Genomic DNA, 18,540 nt, shown 5'->3' on the forward strand with positions numbered 1-18,540 from the left:
TCGGTATCTGTATGGTATATATGTGTCTGTATGGTATATCGGTAACTGTATGGTATATCGGTAACTGTATGGTATTCCTGTATATGTATGGTATATACAGGTATCTGTATGGTATACCGGTATATGTATGATATATACCGGTATCTGTATGGTATATCAGTATTATTATGGTATATCGGTATCTGTATGGTACATCGTATTCAGTTTCCTTACTGCATCATTTTAAAAGTCCTTAGCTCCAGTTTGTAGTCATATACAATCAATTCATCGATTTACCTTTATCTCAGTACAGAAATAAAGTGGAAATCAAGATAGAGCTAAAAATTTAATTATGAAATTAAATAAATATATACATTCTGTACAATAGAAGTGATCAGTATCATGTTATCGATAAGCCCACACTCGGTGGTAATATACATGTACTATATACCTGTACGGAAAACACGTCAAGATTTTTCTAGGTTTATTATTTTTTTTAAAATTCAAACTTGTTAATACAAGAATTAGATATAAGATTGTTTAAATAAATTAAAGAATAAAAAAATCATTAAAAAAGTAATAAGAATATATATAACAAATTCACTCTGGTTTTGAAGTACATGTATACCGTACAAAAATAAATTACTTCATTCACTGGCACAATGATTCCCAGACAACAAGGACAAGGCCTTTGCCAACAATATTGTGACTACAACTGTATTTCACTTTTCTAAATCATTTTTTATTCATCATGTTCGATTTCGAAAACGTCCCTTTTCTGACAAATAATGTAATCGACGTTGGGCTATTTTTATACAATAAATTCATAAATAATTCATAAATCTTTATCGCTGCAGCAAAATGTGCTCTTCACCAAACATACTCTCATTCAAAATACATGTATCACGCATTTCTATTACATCAAGTTTTACATCAATCGATACACATTTTAATTGTTCAAAAGGCTACATATAGAGAGCGCACTTATTTCCCTTGCCCTATCTGATTATAACAATAATAATACCTCCAACGGTGCAATATGTTTTAGGTATTAAAATCATATCTGTTTTTCAGTAGTCAGATAGCTAAAAGTGAGATATATCAACAAAAGCTTAAGGAAAGCCATTTATTCCGAAAAGAACTTGATGACGTAGTCCTCGATTGATATGCCTCTGATTATGATATCATAATATTAATTTGAATATCGATAAACTAACCAATACTTTCGAGGTTTCTTCCATCTTTTCTTATTGTGCAAATTTTCTTGCAAGGAGACCTGTGGAACAGTGTTTTATCATATCTAGCTATTTGACGTCCAATAATGACGTCATATCGTAAGTCTAATGTAATCTAAAACCCCTTCAAAAATGGCGGAAAAGCAGAGATTTCTGATCCTGTTCGAAGAGTCATCTCGACACTGACCAGATCAGGGTTGTATGTACCGAATACCGGATAAAGCGCCTCCGTGAAGTCGATTCCAGTAAACGTGTGCAGTTTCTTCTGCTTTCCAACGTCTGCAATTGTCCACTTCCTTCGTCTTGTGTCCACCAACAAACCGTAGGTAAGATCCACCGTGATTCCCGCTGTGTTATCAGACAGTGGAACGTAGGTCAAGAGGTCACGGTTGTGCCAGAACTCGTGGGCCAATTTGCCGTCTTCTGGGTATCTTGCAACGTAGCAGGATCGCGCATGCTCATGGCGCTCCACTGTGTGATGGGTGTCAATAATATCCTTACGACAAATACCCAGTTCATAGACTAGCCAGGTTTGCTCCAGGGGCTGATAAATAGTAAAGGAGACGTCGACTTCATAGTAATATTTCCCAAGTTCCTTGAAGGGAAAATTACCTACAATTCCCTTGTAGTTTTGGAATTGTTTTTCCGCGGTTCCGGAACTGCTTGGTTTACCAGTCTTCCGATTTCGTAAGATTTTGCCATCCAGGGAGACTTCACGCTCGTTATGAATAGTCAGGACATCAAATGTGAAATCCGGACCTGTAACACAGTGAAATAGGAAGTATACTACATGCGGTGTGACCTATTGATTTTCATATCGACATACATCAAGTTTTTGGTATTTGATAACACTCGTCAGACTAGAACACAAAATGTAAAAATTATCTCAATTGATCCACAAACAAACACAAAACTTACAAACAATATCCCCATACACGACACCAGGTAAGTTCTTCAGTTCTGAAACATAAACTTTCGATTAGTCTTTCAATCAACCTTCAATTTCAACTTGAGCCCCTGATCAAGAAATCCCACGGCTACTAGTATGTGTCTGATATGACGCCAATATCGATAAATCATTACTCAGCGACAAGATATGACGATATTGAACACGTTTGAATAAAAACATTTTTAGGTTGTTCAATATACAGTACGACAAGCTTATAGTGAAGTGTTATGCAAGGACGAACATTTTAAATTCGTTCTATGAAATACGTTTATAAAACTGAATTTACTGTAAGTTTGAGAAATTCATTGAAAGCGTGTTCGTTGTAACTGTGTTTTACTTACAATGTATCTATCGGGGTTGTAGCATGACCATACTACAGGATAATTACTCGTACCTTTCTTGCTTACCAAACTTTTCCCATACTCTTTAATTTCAACTTACCAGGCGGCATGGTAGTGGGAGTCTTTGGGGAGATGGGAGAGGTGACGGGCTGGAACGGTCGGTCCGGACTCAACTGTTGGAAGGACTCCCGATTGGCCTGGGCTGTCTTCTCTGTAAAAGAATCCCGCTGAATCAACATTTACTAAATAAATTCTTAATTCTTTTTTAGAAAACCTTACATTTGGTTTTAAAACAGCAGTAGTGTATGATCTCTTTTATCTGTCACATACCAGATTTCTTCATCGGCAACTCCCCTCTCATTTCTAGATTTCCTGTTTAAAAGGTTGACAGACGTGTTAGTATAAAACGTTGAAGATTAGTAAGACAGTAAATGAAAGATTAACAGTAAAAGGAGAAAGAAACGAAACGTGAAATAATCTTTGAAATATGACAACATGATTTGATTATATGTATATTTATGTTAGTCTTCTACGTATACAAGTATAGGAAAAACGCTAAGTCTAATATTCAAAACTCGAAAGAGAAAATCTGGAATATTTTATACAAACATGCAGAAACTGCAATTTGCAACAAAGGATAGAGTACATGCACATGGGGCGGAACTACTTACGCAAAAAGTCCCCCAAACCTAATGGTTGAGATGGTTCCAATTTTAATGGGGAAGGACGTGGTTTCTTTTCAGTGACGTCAGCAGTCACGTGATCATCAGGTGCTATGAATTTGATTGAAACCACAATAAAAGCGAGAAGCATTATTGTATAAATTTCTGTCTAACATAATGCAGGTAGAAATATAATGTTACCACACCAAATAAGGCAAAACCAGAGATGAAAAAATAGATCTGAATATATGCATCATAGAAGATCTGATAGTTTTGCAAATAAGCTCATAATATTCGATGCGCCGCTTACAAGATTATGGAAGTAGGTGTGAAGATTTTAAATTATTTTTAATATTTTACAGAGAACGTAATTAGAGTTGTATTTATCTTATACTTCAGTAAGAAAAGCCCAGGTTAAAATTACAAAAGTTTCAACTTATCTGATACACCTTAAGGATTTCAATTCATTTCCGCTAGCAATGTTTTAGTTTGATATTAACATCAAATAAGTTAATGATTACAATGTCTGCATCTTTGGTGAATAATGGCGTAATGAAACAGAGAGTGAAAGAAACCAATATCAAGTCTATTGCACTGCACGAAGAAACAATCAATCATAATGGCTCATCCACCTAGGGTTAGTAATCATCTAGTTCATGTCCCACAAACGTAAACTACCCCAACCCACATTCCAGAAGACTAAATGTAACACACACCATCTGTCACACAAATTACATTACTTTGGTATTATTTCATGATTGAACCATATTTCAAACAATATGGTAAAAATTGATCTTTCACGGGGCGCAATTGAGAAATACTCCAAACATATGTGGAAAAGTTGAGTCATCACACTAAATAAGTTTCTATTGCACGCATTTCGTTTTACAACTAAGTCCCTGATACCAAAAAAAAAACCGAGAATGAACTGCATTGGCTAGATTTAATACAAAGCATTCCCTTTCTCTGTGACTTTTCATTTCTAGCACGTGACTTACGTTTCGCTTTGCTGAAGAAAGATGTTTTCTCTTCTGCCGGGGTTTTGGGCATGCCATTCATCATGGCTACCGTGCTCATGTTTTTCTTCTCTTCCAACGGCGCGGGAAGACTGGTTTGTCTCTGAACTGGTTCTCTGATCGGTGTTGCTGCTGCTGCTGGAATGCTCATCTGTCGACTCACCGCAATCGAATCGCCGACTCGCTTGACAGACTGAGGAGTTGTTGGGGTGACAGAGGTGGTATTTCTTGGAGCTTCGCTAGGTGGCGTTCTAGCTGGTGAGCGCGAGAGTTCCTGGTTTATCGGCGAGGTATATTCGGACCTGCCAGACTTCATTGGTCCGGTGTCAGAGTGCCCGTTATGTAGCGTGCTCTGTGGAATTGGACTTTCTCTAGAAGAGACGTTTCCTATACCGTTAATCAACTGCACAAAAGAATCGTCACTGACCCCTCGCAAAAATCTTAGTGCAACATCGTCTTTTGCCGGAATTGACACGTTCACATTTTTTAGCTCAAGTATTCTTCTCAGTATCACGTTTTTAAGGTTAAGGAACTCTGTTGCTGTGGTATAAAGCAGAACGCGATTAGTAAAGTCTGTGGCAGTTTTAACGTCAGTGGTATAAGACTTCAACGTCTTGACTTTTTCTTGAAGATCTCGCTTTTTCACTTGACAGTGGTTTTGAACTTCCATCTGCAGTTGATATCTTCGCTCGTTAAGAATCTTCTGGTATTTATCGAAGATGGTATCAATTTCCTGACTGATGTCGGTTTCTGTAGCCGCCAGTTCGTCTACGACCTTCTCCAACTGGTCCACAGCTTCCGACATGGGCGTACCACGAGCGTTGATCTCGCGAATAACGCTTTGTACGACAGTCTTGGAATCTTCGTACACATCGCTCAGATTCCGAATGAGGTGACCGTTGGTTTGGTTATGGTCGCAGACGGCACACAGCGTGCAGATGGGAATATCACATCCTCGTCTGTCGCAGTAGAACGTGAAGACTTGCTCCTCGTGCCCCGGTTTGTTGCACGTGTCTTTTCGGTGGAATTCATTAAGTCCCGATTCTTTCAGTTCACTGACGGGAACTACCAAGTGTTTGCGGGTGATGGCAGTTCTCTTGTGGGCAGTAGTGCACTCTGGACACATGAAGGTGAAACATTCCTTGCAGAAGGAAGAAGCAGACGATTGGTCTGGACAGTCCGTGCATTGTATGTCTGTTGGTTTCCGTTGGATGCGGACGAAGTCCAGGTAATTTCGACATGCCGTGTCAAGAGGTAGTTCCTTGCAGGGATCACTGGAAATTTCGGTTTGGGAGTGGCAATCCGGACAAAAGATTTGTTTTCCACTGACGATTCTCTCTAGACAAGAAGAACAGCAGGTGTGAAGGCAAGACAAGACGTGCGGATGTCGTCTGCTTTCATCAAATTCATTATGGCACTGGATACAGTTGGTAAACGCCGTGTTTTCCATATTACCTGCAGAAAAAGAGTGTAGTTTGTTGAATGTTAAATTCTTTTTAATCTGGAGTTGAATTAAAGCCAATTTCTTTTCTTACATATCAAGTCGCTTGAAGCGGTAAATGTTCAATGGTATTTTATCCAGGCAGTTTAAAGCCTGAATCTATGTTTGGTCAAAAAAATGATAAAATCTATTGAGCTTGTTTAAAACATATCACATTCTTTAGATATACAAAGTACTCAATCAATTGATAAAGTTTATCGATGCTTAACTCTTAGATGTGATTAACACAATATGAAAAGTAAAGCAAACACATGGCGGAAAAGTCTTCAAACGGTCTCTAAGCTACCTTAACTCGAGTAAAGTTTGGCCGGTGGTATATTTATACGTTTAATTGATTTAATTTATGGAATGTATAGTCCTATTGAAGTAGTTATATTATACGGGCGACGTTGTCCTCTTTTACACCAAATAAGGAGACCTTGTTGACCCATTATTTACAAGAGATGTTAAGAAAGATTGAGCATCGATCATTGTGGGGGGTTTAAAAAGATCATTGTGAAAGATGACAAAAGGAATATTTGTATGAATTACTACATTCGCCCCCCCCCCCCTCTTTCTCTCCCAGCATTTACTTTTGATATAGAACTCCTTAATCGTAACAGTTATATATACATGTATACTAGTATGCATAAACATTTATTTCATAATTTAGGTCGGAGTATAATTTGTTTTCGAGTATTATTGAATTGTGTTTTTATTTTGCTTTGGATTTTTTTAATTTTTAGATATATATATCGAAGATTCAATGCAGGTTATTCTCATCAGATCTTTTTTTTTTATAAAGATTGAAATTTTAGGATATCGAGAAAATGAAGTATAGTGTATCAGCATTCATTTTAAAACAAGTTCCCTTAATGCAATAGAGTAGTTCATGATGATGCGTATTAAGTAATATGAGTTGGCCGCTCAGTTGTAAAATAAAGAAAAACTAGTACTGTATTCAAATCTTGTTCTGTATTTATTGGCCAAAGATACTGTTTGATTTCAAAACAATGAGTAAATTCCGATGTATATATAAACGAGAAACATGTCTGAACAAATTCACGCGCGATCCTACTTACTCTACCGATAAATTCTTCATTTAAATTAGATAAGCAAAATCGTTTTTATTTGATATCATTAAAGACTTTGTATGTTCACTGCAATAAAATACTTGGGTAATCTTCACACAATACTTCCTTACCCCCAAAAGACTAGAAACTGTCAATCCAAAATGTGACTATTCGCTGACAGATCTGATTATAATATTTAAATGTCTCTTATGCAGCTAACAAAAGGTGCACAGGAATTTGATACTTACAAGTGCAAAATTTTGAAAATTTCTCTTCCAGAAGATTCACGCCATCACAAATCAGAAGTCGTTCGGCTTTCTACACGCCGACGTGCACTGATTTGCAGAAAATAACTTCCAAGTCGGTCACAGATTGAGGTGTAACCCAGTAGTAATTTTTTTTTCAATGGGTTAGCAGGTATTTAAATCTGCAGACGTATGGCGCGGTCCTTTAAATCCTGTGTATACTCAATAAAAACCAATTATGAATACACATGTATATACAGGGGAAGCTTCCAATCTCCGAGGCAAGATCAACAGCTTAATTATTAAGTAGCGATTACGATTGCATGTTCCTTCTCAATGCGAAGAAATGTGATCAATTAAGTAAATATATTCCCTATATATCAATTCTATTATCATGTAGTCAACAGACATTTAACATGTTTATTCTCTAATCGTTGATTTATTGTCATCGAATGAAGACTTATGCTCTGTTCTTTTCATGGAGAGAGAGAGAGAGAGAGAGAGAGAGAGAGAGATACAGACTGACAGAGACACAGAGAGAGACACAGACAGACAGACACACAAACCTGTATTTTCATTTATAGGAATCAAACGGGGCTAACTCGCGATCTCTTCTTTAGATTATTTTTTATTTCAATAAAGTTTATATAATTAAAAGTTTTAGACAATCTCTGTAAACCGGGGTGATGGGGGCGCTTTGTTTGCAAAGATTGATATTATAGACTTAATGAGATGGTTTTTTTAATGATTTTGTTTTCTTTTGCTGGTAAGAATTTGGATTAGTCTGCCATCCCAACCCCCACTATTTCAATTTTTCTTTCCTTAGCCGCCTATGGCATTAATGGATGATTTTAGAAAAATTCAAATATATTAAAACTGAAATATTTGGAATTTTTCTTTATTAGATAATGTTAATGACAAAAATTATTATTCTCAAAAATTTTAGGTAAATCTGATAGGAAATTAGCCTCCGCACTTCATCTAATGCTCCTTTGATTTACTGCTATAGTAAGTCACTGCTACTTCTCCTAAATAGTGTTAAACGTTTGATTATTCAAAGCGGAGACATAAATATGTCATTTATGTCTCTGTTCAAAGAAATCAATGTAATTATGAAGAAGTTCTTTTCGATCGGGTTCGAGGTTTGAAACCTTAAAATCACGTGGTTAAATTGCGGGAAGAATGAAAATACTTGTCAGTTGTATGAAATGTACATATTTTAACGTTTGAACGTCAACGGGCCATATTATCATTATAACCAGTACATAAGTAATGTAAGTATTAATGATAAACAGATTATTCAGTTTGTCTCAATTTTAAACAGTCGATCAGTATTTTGGTTTAAAATAAGAAAGAAAAGTCATAGTGTAAAAACTAATGAAATCCTCTTGTTGCTTTACTTGATAAACAAATGCAGGTTGGGACCAATGAAGCTTTCGTGACTTAGGTGTCCACTTACTCCTAATATTAAAGTGCTATCTGAATCATGTTTGTTAAGCTTTTAATTTTGTTTAAATTTTTAATATTTTGAGTATCGTTTTCATCACGAATTTCCTTCATCACCTGTCAAAATATTCAACAAGGCAATTGTGAGCAGTGGAAGTACCAAGCAAAATCAGACTTTATACACGTAACCTGTCAACCTGGCCTACTGCTTGGGAGGTTGATCCCTGAGTAGGTCACACACATAGGATTAATCTCAGAAAGTGTAGGTCTATACAGGGACACATATATACCTCCCTGGTCCACAAAAGAACTTGATCAACAAATTAATGGATTACTGTATACTGGGAAATATTCGCCCCCGTTTTATTTTTGCCCTTGTTGTCAGCGGCCGAATTTAAGACTTGACAAATACGAATGTTCCAAGTTTTCTCTTTAGTACACAATCTTGTCTGGGCGAATTTAAGACAGGGCAAAACCATTTGCAAGCGCAGAAGGTCGAATATAACCCTGAACACAGTATATATAAATCTATAACAAAAGATACCAAGTGATATTGCAATGTAAAATTATATCACATTTTGGAATTTTGTCGATTATTGAGCTATTGTTATTGTATAGCTGTTTTAACCACTTTGGGTGGTTGGTCCCAACCTCCTAAAATGAGATTGATCTTTGCTTTTTTTTTTTCTTAGAAATTAAAGTCTATAAAAATGGCACACTTCAATTTTGAAAAAATGCTGAACGAAGCTATCAAGCTTGATGGACCTTTGCAGAATGGACCAAAGTTTAGATACGAAAGAAAACCTATGGAGAAAAAAGGATCAGAGTCTAGCTTGGGTACTGAATTATTTCATAATATTGTTTTCATGTCAGCATCGTTATGAATTTATTTGAAAGACATACAATGTATTTAGGGATACACTTCTACAGAAGTGTAAACATTACTTACATTAGACATTTTATTTCTTATATACAATTTAATTTAGGTTTGTCACCTAGACCCAAATTGAGTGAAAATTCAACAAAAACACCAAAAGGTCTGTCTCAATCAAAAACACCTGGAAAATACAGCAAAATGCCAACCCAGAAAGGGAAGACTCCCAGCAAAACCCCAAACAAGCAGTCTGGTCCAGACAGGTTAGATACCCAAGTCTCTAGCTATATAGCTCTGTAACGGTACACATTTATGTATCATAACTATATAGGATTATGTGTCGGTCATTGACTGTCATATTGATTGACAATGTGTAATAATTTAATAATTAACTTTGCATTGTATATACAGGTACCGTAAATGATATTTTGAAATGACTAACAAGAAAACAACCCAGATTAAGTCATATTTAAAATAACGTTATACAAAACCATTATTTTTGTAGATTTATTCCGAGCCGTTCATCCCAAGACATTGATCTCAGTCACTTTGCCATAATGAAAGAGAAAGGTGAAAATGAGGAGAATGACCCAGACTGGTCCCCTTCTAAAGCTCCCTACCAGAACCAGCTAAATACCGTCCTTAACAAGGGAGATAATCCACAGGATACAAAGATTCTGTCATTCAACAATAAATGTCCAGCAGCCACAGGTATAGTGTTGAAGAGCAAACATTCTGTTATTGTTTAATTTATGATGAAAAAGTTTTACCTTTTAAGGACTTGCTCCTGTTTGAAAATACTAGCAGATTTGAATTAATGTGATAAATTTCACTGTTAATAAAGTTTTTTTTCCTTCAAATCCATGACTTTAAAGTTCTTGAATTGTAACAAATTTTACTTACAATTTGAATCAGGATACATGAACATGTATATTGGTAAAAAATTATTGCAGGTCACAGCAACAGAATGAAAGTATTGTACTCCTACAGTAAAACTACTGTCCCTAAATCCGCTGCACGGAACATTCCACAGCAACCAGATAGGATACTGGATGCTCCCGATCTTCTGGATGACTACTGTAAGAACAGTTTTGACATATAGTTTTGAGTCCAACCAAATTACTTCGGCAATGGAAGGAAAAAATATGGGTGTTTGGCATAATACCAATTATAGATTTTGAATTTGATTTTTCTAGCTATAAAGTTACTTAGGAAAAATCCACAACTTAATGGTTTGTTGAAATTTAAATAAAAAATGAATATTTTCATTACAGAGCTCTTCTTGTCCAATGCGTTTAAATTAACTTAAAGTATTAAATTGGCCGTGCCAATTCAGCCCTATTAGCAGTTTTAATCATTTTGCTATTTTAATCATGGTTTTGGACAGTTTCCTTGTCTGAATTAAATTTTTACATGCATTTGACAGATTCTAACTTATTATCGTCTGAAGTTTATGCATGCTATCTTCCAAAGACTTACATTAATATACAAAAGCTATATATATTCCAGATTTGAACCTGTTAGATTGGTCAACCTCGAATATCTTGGCTGTAGCCCTTGGGACGGCCATCTATCTCTGGAATGCCACCACATGTACCATAGCACAGCTTCTAAACATGCAGTCCGAGAACGATTACATAACAGGTTTGTCCTGGACCCCAGAAGGAGGAATCCTAGCGGTGGGGACTAATGCAGGGGCGGTACAGGTATAGAATAAAATTGGAATACTTATATATTACATGTTACTTATTGCAACATTGCATAGTGCATACATACAAAGATAAAGTTATAGTGAAGCACTAGGGATGAGCAATTCTGATTTGCTATTAATGTTATTTATTATATAGGTCTATGATAGGTTCATAATACTGTACATTTAAAAAATTAGAAATTAGGGGAATTGAATAGACTTCGTTGTAAGCAGATTTACTGTAACTATGTTTATTTTAACAGGACTTTTTATTATCTTAATGTAGTATGTGAAAGATTCAGGTAGTATATTTATAGTATAGATTGAAGAGTAATGTGAGCCCTGGTGTTTTGTAGCTGTGGGATACAGAGGCGGAGAAGTTATTACGCGTGATGACAGGACATGCGGCTAGAGTTGGCGCCCTGTCCTGGAATTCACACATTGTCAGCAGGTGGGCTCTTATCATTCGTGTCTTTTTACAAATAGTAATACATGTATAACAAATTAAGGTATTCATTGAAATCATTCTATTATGGTAGTGCATGAAAAAAAAATTGTTAGTTTGAGGGAGTGAGAGACAGAGAGAGAGAGAGAGAGAGAGAGAGAGAGAGAGAGAGAGAGAGAGAGAGAGAGAGAGAGAGACTGAAATTCTGAAAATGATAAATATGTACTTGTAATGGCAGCCATTAATGCATAAAAAGTTTGATTTTGAAGTTTGAGGTATCTAATTCTGCAATTGATTATCCAGTATTACCTGTAACATTTTGAACTTGATGTTGACAAAGTGGATCAACTTTAGCATCACACTGTACAATGCAGTGGAATGTGTACTTGACAATGACTTTCACACAACCCTTTATCCTGTAGTGGGTCTCGTTCTGGAGCTATCCACCACCACGATGTGCGGGTCCCTGACCACCATGTGGGGTCTTTGATTGAACACACCCAGGAGGTGTGTGGACTAACTTGGTCCCCGGACGGACGCCACCTGGCGAGTGGTGGCAATGACAATGTAGTAAATGTGTGGGACACCACCTTGGCTCTAGAAGGAGTCTCCCCTGTACAGACCTTCACACACCATCTTGCAGCAGTTAAGGTACATGTTTTTTCTTCTATTTATTTCTTGCTTGCTTGCACCTTTTGGTTCCTAAGCTCAAAGGTGGTGAATATATTTAGAAGGAAACATTCATCATATAATATATTTATTGTAAACCAACTTATCCGTGTTTAAGGAAATTTACCAATTAAAATTTACATGTCACAAAAAATGGTCACTGCAAACCAGTTTATCACTGATAATGATGCAGCAAATTAAAGTTTGTTTACAGTTCATGTTTGTTCAAAACAAATAGAAATGGGTGTTATATTGAAATTTCGCTAACACCCAGAGAATAATAGAGCTTGGATTGTCTGTAGGCTTTAGCCTGGTGTCCATGGAATCCTGTGATACTAGCCTCAGGGGGAGGGACTGCAGACCGACACATCAGACTCTGGAACATTTCTAATGGTTCTTGTGTAAATGCCATAGACACAAACTCTCAGGTGACTTACTATTATCTAACAAGTTTATCATGATGAGTGAAACAGAAGCATGTTTATTTTATCTGAGACATATCCCTTGATCTTTGATAATTTTTGCCAATCTTAATTTCCAAGTTTAATTTTTACTTGTTATTTGTTCCACATGATTTTAGTAGAAATGAATAAAAGAGTTTATGCTAAAAAATGTTGGTCTTTTCTTATGAAATGACCTACAATATACCAAATTGTTAAGGTTAATTTGAAATTTTTGTTTTTCATCAAGATGAACAATCTTTCTTATATTTATGAAAATGATTGCTATATTTCAACACTATATATGAATCTGCTTTTGTGAAACCATTGCCTTTTAGGTGTGCTCCATTCTATGGTCCACTGAGCTTAAAGAAATGATCTCGGGTCATGGCTACTCACAGAACCAACTGACTATCTGGAAGTACCCACAAATGAACAGAATCGCCGAGCTTACAGGTTTATAATATCAAGTTTGAGTTTTAATATTCATTATAATTTCAAACAGATTCTCTGAATTTTTTTTTGTCTTACGAATACTGGTCCGCACCTTTTTAAAGTCTGGAGTTTGACTACAGCTATGATTTGATTTGTAGGACACGAGGCTCGAGTCCTGAGTCTGACTATGTCCCCCTGTGGTACGACTGTGGCCAGTGCAGCAGCTGATGAGACCATCAGGTTATGGAAATGCTTTGCCAAGGACAAAGAGAAGGTCAAGAAAACTGCTCAGACCAAATCGGTGAAGGAAACATTCTCCCTGCCATCCAGGATCCGCTAATTCATTGAAGTCCAACACAGGACCTTCTTGTCATCGATTTTAAATGACGAGCTATTGGTAAAAGGACGTGCAGGCATGTATATGTATGATGGGTTAAAGCCAAAAATTTATTGCTCCTGAAACCAGATGAAGCTCAATGAAACAAGAGTAAAATTGATGATACTGGACAGGTGCTGTTTGCATGTATTTCTTGGAATTCTCATGTCTGTACCGTGTACAGTTTGTCACTGAGCCAATCAGATCAGCCAGAGCTGTGGGTTTGAAAGGGGACATCTGGAGAGACTGGGAATGCCAGATAGCTTTTAATATCCCTCTTTAAAAATCATCTCCTTTGTTTTAATATCCATTGATAAGTATAATACAATATTGATAATAATTATTTTGAATTGATGTTTGCATTTTAGCATTCCTGATTTAGTTCAATTGTGGATCAATTTTCATTCTGTTTACCTATGTATACATGTCATCCAAATGCTTCAAGTTTCTTTTTATTTTGCATGTAATTTTTGTTTTGTTCAATTTTAATGCCATATCCTGTTCAGTTACTACATGTGTCTTGGACTATGTTGAGGCCATTTAAAGTTTGCAGAAATTTAAATAAATAAAAAATTTTCTTAATACTTATTGTTGTCAAAATTTACATTGATATTGTGAAAAACAAAATATAGATATACTATTCAGTGAAAACCTAATGGTTAACAAATGCAAGAAGTACCGGTATATTTTCCAAGAAAAAGCAAAACTTCATAATCTGCCTAATGCACGCATCATTTATTTAGATAATGTTTTGTTAAGCAGTTTAGAGAAACAATTTGATCGCTTCCAAATGAAACACCAAAAAAAAAACCATTTTATATTTACTTCAATCTTTAATTTTTTTTTAATTACCGGTATGCATTCATAACTGTACAATTGCACTTTTACATAAAACCAAGAAAAACTTTTGAGAAAATGTTCTTTACCTTGTCTACGTATTTTGAAATGCAACAAATGATATTATTGATTAAAATATAACCACTTATTAAACGTGTAAATATTTATTGCAAAGTAGAGATGCAATACAGTGGAGTTCAGTTGGTATTTATAAATTTCTAATATTTCCTTATAAGGAAAAATAAAATACTCGTTATTTTTTACGTTTTAAACATGAATTATCTGATACACGTGAAAAAGTCGTTCATCTAGGTAAAGACCTTTTCATTGAATAGATATAATACTATTTAATTGAGTACCAGTAGAATTGTGTAAGCTATAAACTTTCAACAAAGTTGGAGAATTTAGAGATTCATGAAATCGATTTCCAGAAATATAAAGCAGCCCTCCATTTCTGAAAAGGGGATAAAGTTTATATCTTTTGAGTTAGGAATGAAATGGAATCTTACCGTTAATATAACGACGATACATTTCAATATTTTTATTGATGAAGCACATCAGTAAAATATAAATCTTTAAAATGTATCAAACAGTAATATTGTAACAGAATTTGAAAGACCTATCAATCAGAATTGCACATTATTATCACTCACAGTGGGTTTTTTAAACAAAATAAAATATAAATTTCATTTTCATGATCATACTCATAATATTTTAAAATCATCATCTTTATCTCAGCAGCAGCAGCTCTACTCCCGCCTTCTCCGAACAATTCTGGACACAAATTGTCGAAATCTTTTCAACAAACCTGGTCTCTTTTCTTTCTTCTCTTCTCTCATTTTCTAGAATGTCATTTTTTTCTTTTATTAGAAGTAGAATTTTATTTGTGTAATTACTGAATTATTTTTTCAAAACTCGAATTGTCTTAAAATTTAATCTGATTGGACTTTGCTTGATGATCTTATACCTTAACATACAATGGTTTAGACCGCTTTGTGTAACAGCAAGGCAGACACAGCATGACTCCTGTGAACGACTCCACGCTTTCTTCTTGGATTATTCCCTTTTCGATCACATCTTGTATCTGTGAAATAATGATTTAACTATACATATTAACATGATAAAACAAACCTACATGTACATTATGTAAATTATTTCATTTGACACTGAAAGTCACATTTGTCTGCAATACATTACGTATACCTACATGTGCATTTTCTTCTCTTATGGAGAGTTCGTTATTCCTCAGTTCCTCATGCTGCAAAAAAATAATCATTTTAAAGTAAATGGATGAATACAAGTTATGACCCTGTATTTACAATTTTTTACTTTCTCAGCTGAACTTATATAGCAATACTTACCACGATCTCGTAAGCGGAGTCTTCGCTGTCCAGTTGGTGATAGCTGGCACCTGGGTATCCCGACCTCACTAAGCTAAAACGTAAAACCTATATTATATATGTAAAATATGATGAGAGAGAGAGAGAGATGTTTGGAATTTTTATATTCAGTATGCATGTAACATATTGGATGGTTGAAGTTAATGGGCGGTGTTACTCAACGTGACCTACATGTTGACATCGTGCTGTCGTATGGACTGGAAGAACTCCTCCACGGTCATTTTGTCTGGTTCACTCTGTGTCTCACTCATAGACATCAGGAGGGTGGAGCTGTGGAGAAGGGGGGGGGGGGGGTTTACAAATCATAGCCAACCTGGACTTATGCTTGTTTCAAACATCGCAAAGCGAGGAAAGTTACATTTACAATTTTTTTAGGTATTGCGATTATTTTATTTACCTGGAACCTGCCCCCGGAAAGCCGACCCTCGGTAATCTATAATTAAACACAGGTAATATGAAAAGATTTATGTAGGATATGTATTGTATAATAATATTATACTAGTACAATAGCAAAGTTACATGAATTATGCTGTTTTCCGTCATATATTAAGTGACCATTCTAAATTTATCATTTTAATTTTTGTTTTAATTTGTCTATTATGACTTTATACCCTCCATAAACTGACGTCTCCATTTCTCTCTGTCTGATTTTCTGGTACAGTTCCTCAGGAGAGATAGGCGGGATATAATTATTTTCCAACAATTGTTTGCTTGATCTGAAGAATAGAAAAAAAACATTTGAATTAAAATTATCAATTCATAAATTACTCTAACCAATAGCCTATAAGATACCAATGTATACATTTTTATTCTAAGTGAACGGAAAAAGAAGAAATCTTACAAATGAATATTATTTAATTATAAAATACTATAGTTTACACTTAATCTGATTTTTAGATTGGGGGGGGGGGGGGTGTAGCATAAAAAATACAGCCGACTTTATCAGACCTGTTTGTCAGTGACTGCTGAGCTATACTCTATTTTTGTTTTTTTACATCTTTGATATTAAGAAGGCTGAATGGTTGTGACCTTTTACTAGACTATAAAAATCTTCTTCGAAGAAGAGCTCAGTAAAAAAGATACAGCAAAAAGTTAAAAAATTTCAAGGTAAAATATTTGATATATTTTTTCTACATTGGTTTATATAGCTACTCAAATCATACCTAAAAATTTCAAGAAAATCGGATGGCAAATTTGTTGACCACTCAGTTAAGAGTATCCAAAAGCAAGTTTTTCCTAGCCCATATTTATCAGTCTTTTATGGTTAAGAATAGAATAGAAAAGCGATATACATTTTTTTTAATGGTTAGATTTTGAAGCAAAAGACGAAAATTGTTTTAAAGTAAACAAAAATATAAAGATGAACTTCAAAGGTAAAAATTGTATATCTGCATTGTTGAAGGATAGATATGAATCTTGCGCGAGCTTACGTTAGAATATCTTTTTGTCCGAGTTTCTGCAACTTTTCTTCCACTTGAAGAACCGACTGGCTTTGTGTTTTGTCGTCTCCAGAAAGGTTTAATTCAGAGCTGTAAAAACCAAGGTTCATTTCCAGATTAAAATGTTAATAATGAATTTAATCACGAGAACAAAAGATTTCACAAAATTCTCAACACACTCACCTGAGAGCGGCAGCTGAATTTTGTTTATTTTCCTCGTCCAATATCATTATATCTTCCTTTTCTTTTTTCTCCTTTCCTTCACCATTTTGTTCGAATTTGTCTACTGCCATCTCAGCCTGTCCGTTAGTTTCCGGAAACCCTGATCTCAAAAGTCTGTTATGGAATAACCAAACGGGTTGCAAAATTGGCAAAATACACGGTAAGTGACTTCTACGGCAAACACTATTTAAATAAAAAAATATTGGAGACTTTCAATGGCTTACATCTCCATTTCTCTCTGTCTCATATTCTGGAATATCTGTTCTACAGGGACAGCGGACTCCTCCTCTACTCCAAAGTCTTCTGACAGTCGTCTATAGGCAGTGATTTCAAACATTTTGATCATTAAGTTAGAGTTGTTTAATAAATGTAAATTTTTACACAAGTCACTTTTATACGAAATACATTAGAGTTTTACCCGGACTTTGCGGAATCATCACTTTGACCAATGTCCACAGACACCACCTGGTGTGGATCATCAATATACACCTCCTGTTGAACAGAGTGAAATTGTTAATTACTTTACCCTTGTCAATTGCAACGTAAATTTAACTTTCAAATTGCCTTTTTTATGTTTTTAACCGAGTATTCAAAAGGAAAAATCCGGTTTTTGAAATTGTGAAAATGGTGGGTGGCTGCCAAAAGTGTACTCCTATTGTACGGATAACTTCTCCTACATTTTTCAAGGTAGGAAGTTGTTCTTTTGCAGGTCAATTGTACATCCATGTATATCAGAGATGTGCATATTACTTGTATTTGATTTTTGTTAATTTATGGGGGAAAATACAACCTGTTGTATTTAGTTATTATTTCATTTGTTTCCTTTTAAAAGTGTTTCTTACCTCCATATCTTCAATGGTAAAACAGCGCTTGAAAACGTGTTCGAGTATCAACTCGAATGACGTCACAATTGAAAATCATTACGCGGATTACAATCATAACGTCACACAACACCCTTGTAGACTTCCTGGTTACTACGCCACAAAATATAGCGATATAAATTTTTTTTTGATATATTTTGTATATGAAATACATAGTCACTTTTTATTTAATCGATTAAATCGTTCCTATGAAAGAACAAAATAATATGCAATTAAAGAATGCGTTTCAACGAGAGAGAGAGAGAGAGAGAGAGAGAGAGAGAGAGAGAGAGAGAGAGAGAGAGAGAGAGAGAGAGAGAGAGAGAGAGTTTTTAGTTTTATTTTAATTTAATTGATGGAAATGCAAATACAGTTTAGGTTAAGGATGACAATCTTGTGTTTTATTGTGCGGAATTTCCGCAGTGTA

General features: G+C 35.2%; 3 protein-coding genes across 7 annotated transcripts; 1 reads left to right on the plus strand and 2 right to left on the minus strand.

Moving 5' to 3' along the window:
* Positions 1-449: 449 nt before the first annotated feature.
* LOC105340780 (E3 ubiquitin-protein ligase TRIM33) lies at positions 450-7,232 on the minus strand. Of its 3 annotated transcripts, XM_011446985.4 has the most exons (7): positions 6,984-7,223; positions 4,165-5,637; positions 3,176-3,277; positions 2,835-2,876; positions 2,605-2,715; positions 2,133-2,174; positions 450-1,973 (listed from the first exon to the last, which is right to left on the minus strand). In XM_011446985.4, the coding sequence occupies exons 2-7, from the start codon at positions 5,630-5,632 to the stop codon at positions 1,330-1,332; spliced, it is 2,409 nt and encodes an 802-aa protein (XP_011445287.2). In that variant the 5' UTR covers positions 5,633-5,637; positions 6,984-7,223; the 3' UTR covers positions 450-1,329. The 3 variants fall into 3 exon arrangements, with proteins under 3 accessions (XP_011445287.2, XP_011445290.2, XP_011445291.2); XM_011446988.4 differs by lacking the exon at positions 2,835-2,876 and having other exon boundaries at positions 6,984-7,231; XM_011446989.4 differs by lacking the exons at positions 2,835-2,876; positions 3,176-3,277 and having other exon boundaries at positions 6,984-7,232.
* A 910-nt stretch (positions 7,233-8,142) lies between these two features.
* On the plus strand, positions 8,143-13,627 carry LOC105340781 (cell division cycle protein 20 homolog). 2 transcript variants are annotated; one of them, XM_066070439.1, is made up of 11 exons: positions 8,143-8,254; positions 9,119-9,263; positions 9,413-9,563; positions 9,806-10,011; positions 10,254-10,379; positions 10,810-11,006; positions 11,347-11,441; positions 11,858-12,086; positions 12,407-12,532; positions 12,883-13,000; positions 13,138-13,627. In XM_066070439.1, exons 2-11 carry the CDS (start codon positions 9,137-9,139, stop codon positions 13,317-13,319), a joined length of 1,557 nt encoding a protein of 518 aa, XP_065926511.1. In that variant the 5' UTR covers positions 8,143-8,254; positions 9,119-9,136; the 3' UTR covers positions 13,320-13,627. The 2 variants fall into 2 exon arrangements, with proteins under 2 accessions (XP_065926511.1, XP_065926512.1); XM_066070440.1 differs by having other exon boundaries at positions 8,157-8,254; positions 9,128-9,263.
* Positions 13,628-14,720: 1,093 nt separating this feature from the next.
* LOC105340796 (uncharacterized) lies at positions 14,721-18,154 on the minus strand. Of its 2 annotated transcripts, XM_011447014.4 has the most exons (12): positions 18,096-18,152; positions 17,672-17,745; positions 17,478-17,567; positions 17,215-17,367; positions 17,023-17,121; positions 16,204-16,308; positions 15,990-16,025; positions 15,764-15,862; positions 15,554-15,626; positions 15,400-15,450; positions 15,160-15,276; positions 14,721-15,034 (listed from the first exon to the last, which is right to left on the minus strand). In XM_011447014.4, the coding sequence occupies exons 1-12, from the start codon at positions 18,099-18,101 to the stop codon at positions 14,942-14,944; spliced, it is 996 nt and encodes a 331-aa protein (XP_011445316.3). In that variant the 5' UTR covers positions 18,102-18,152; the 3' UTR covers positions 14,721-14,941. The 2 variants fall into 2 exon arrangements, with proteins under 2 accessions (XP_011445316.3, XP_034327374.2); XM_034471483.2 differs by lacking the exon at positions 15,990-16,025 and having other exon boundaries at positions 18,096-18,154.
* Positions 18,155-18,540: the final 386 nt, after the last annotated feature.

This window comes from Magallana gigas, chromosome 8 (genome assembly GCF_963853765.1).
Source record: "Magallana gigas chromosome 8, xbMagGiga1.1, whole genome shotgun sequence".
Taxonomy (NCBI): domain Eukaryota; kingdom Metazoa; phylum Mollusca; class Bivalvia; order Ostreida; family Ostreidae; genus Magallana; species Magallana gigas.

Coding starts and splice junctions, on each gene's coding strand:
- LOC105340780 (XM_011446985.4), bottom strand. CDS start 5,632: ATGGAAAACACGGCGTTTACCAACTGTATCCAGTGCCATAATGAATTT. Junction 2,175..2,604: donor TCCCACTACCATGCCGCCTG/GTAAGTTGAAAT, acceptor TTTATGTTTCAG/AACTGAAGAACTTACCTGGT. Junction 1,974..2,132: donor CGTGTATGGGGATATTGTTT/GTAAGTTTTGTG, acceptor ACTGTGTTACAG/GTCCGGATTTCACATTTGAT.
- LOC105340781 (XM_066070439.1), top strand. CDS start 9,137: ATGGCACACTTCAATTTTGAAAAAATGCTGAACGAAGCTATCAAGCTT. Junction 9,564..9,805: donor AAGCAGTCTGGTCCAGACAG/GTTAGATACCCA, acceptor TTATTTTTGTAG/ATTTATTCCGAGCCGTTCAT. Junction 11,442..11,857: donor AATTCACACATTGTCAGCAG/GTGGGCTCTTAT, acceptor TTTATCCTGTAG/TGGGTCTCGTTCTGGAGCTA.
- LOC105340796 (XM_011447014.4), bottom strand. Junction 17,122..17,214: donor AATTCAGCTGCCGCTCTCAG/GTGAGTGTGTTG, acceptor TGGTTTTTACAG/CTCTGAATTAAACCTTTCTG. Junction 15,451..15,553: donor ACTCCGCTTACGAGATCGTG/GTAAGTATTGCT, acceptor ATTTTTTTGCAG/CATGAGGAACTGAGGAATAA.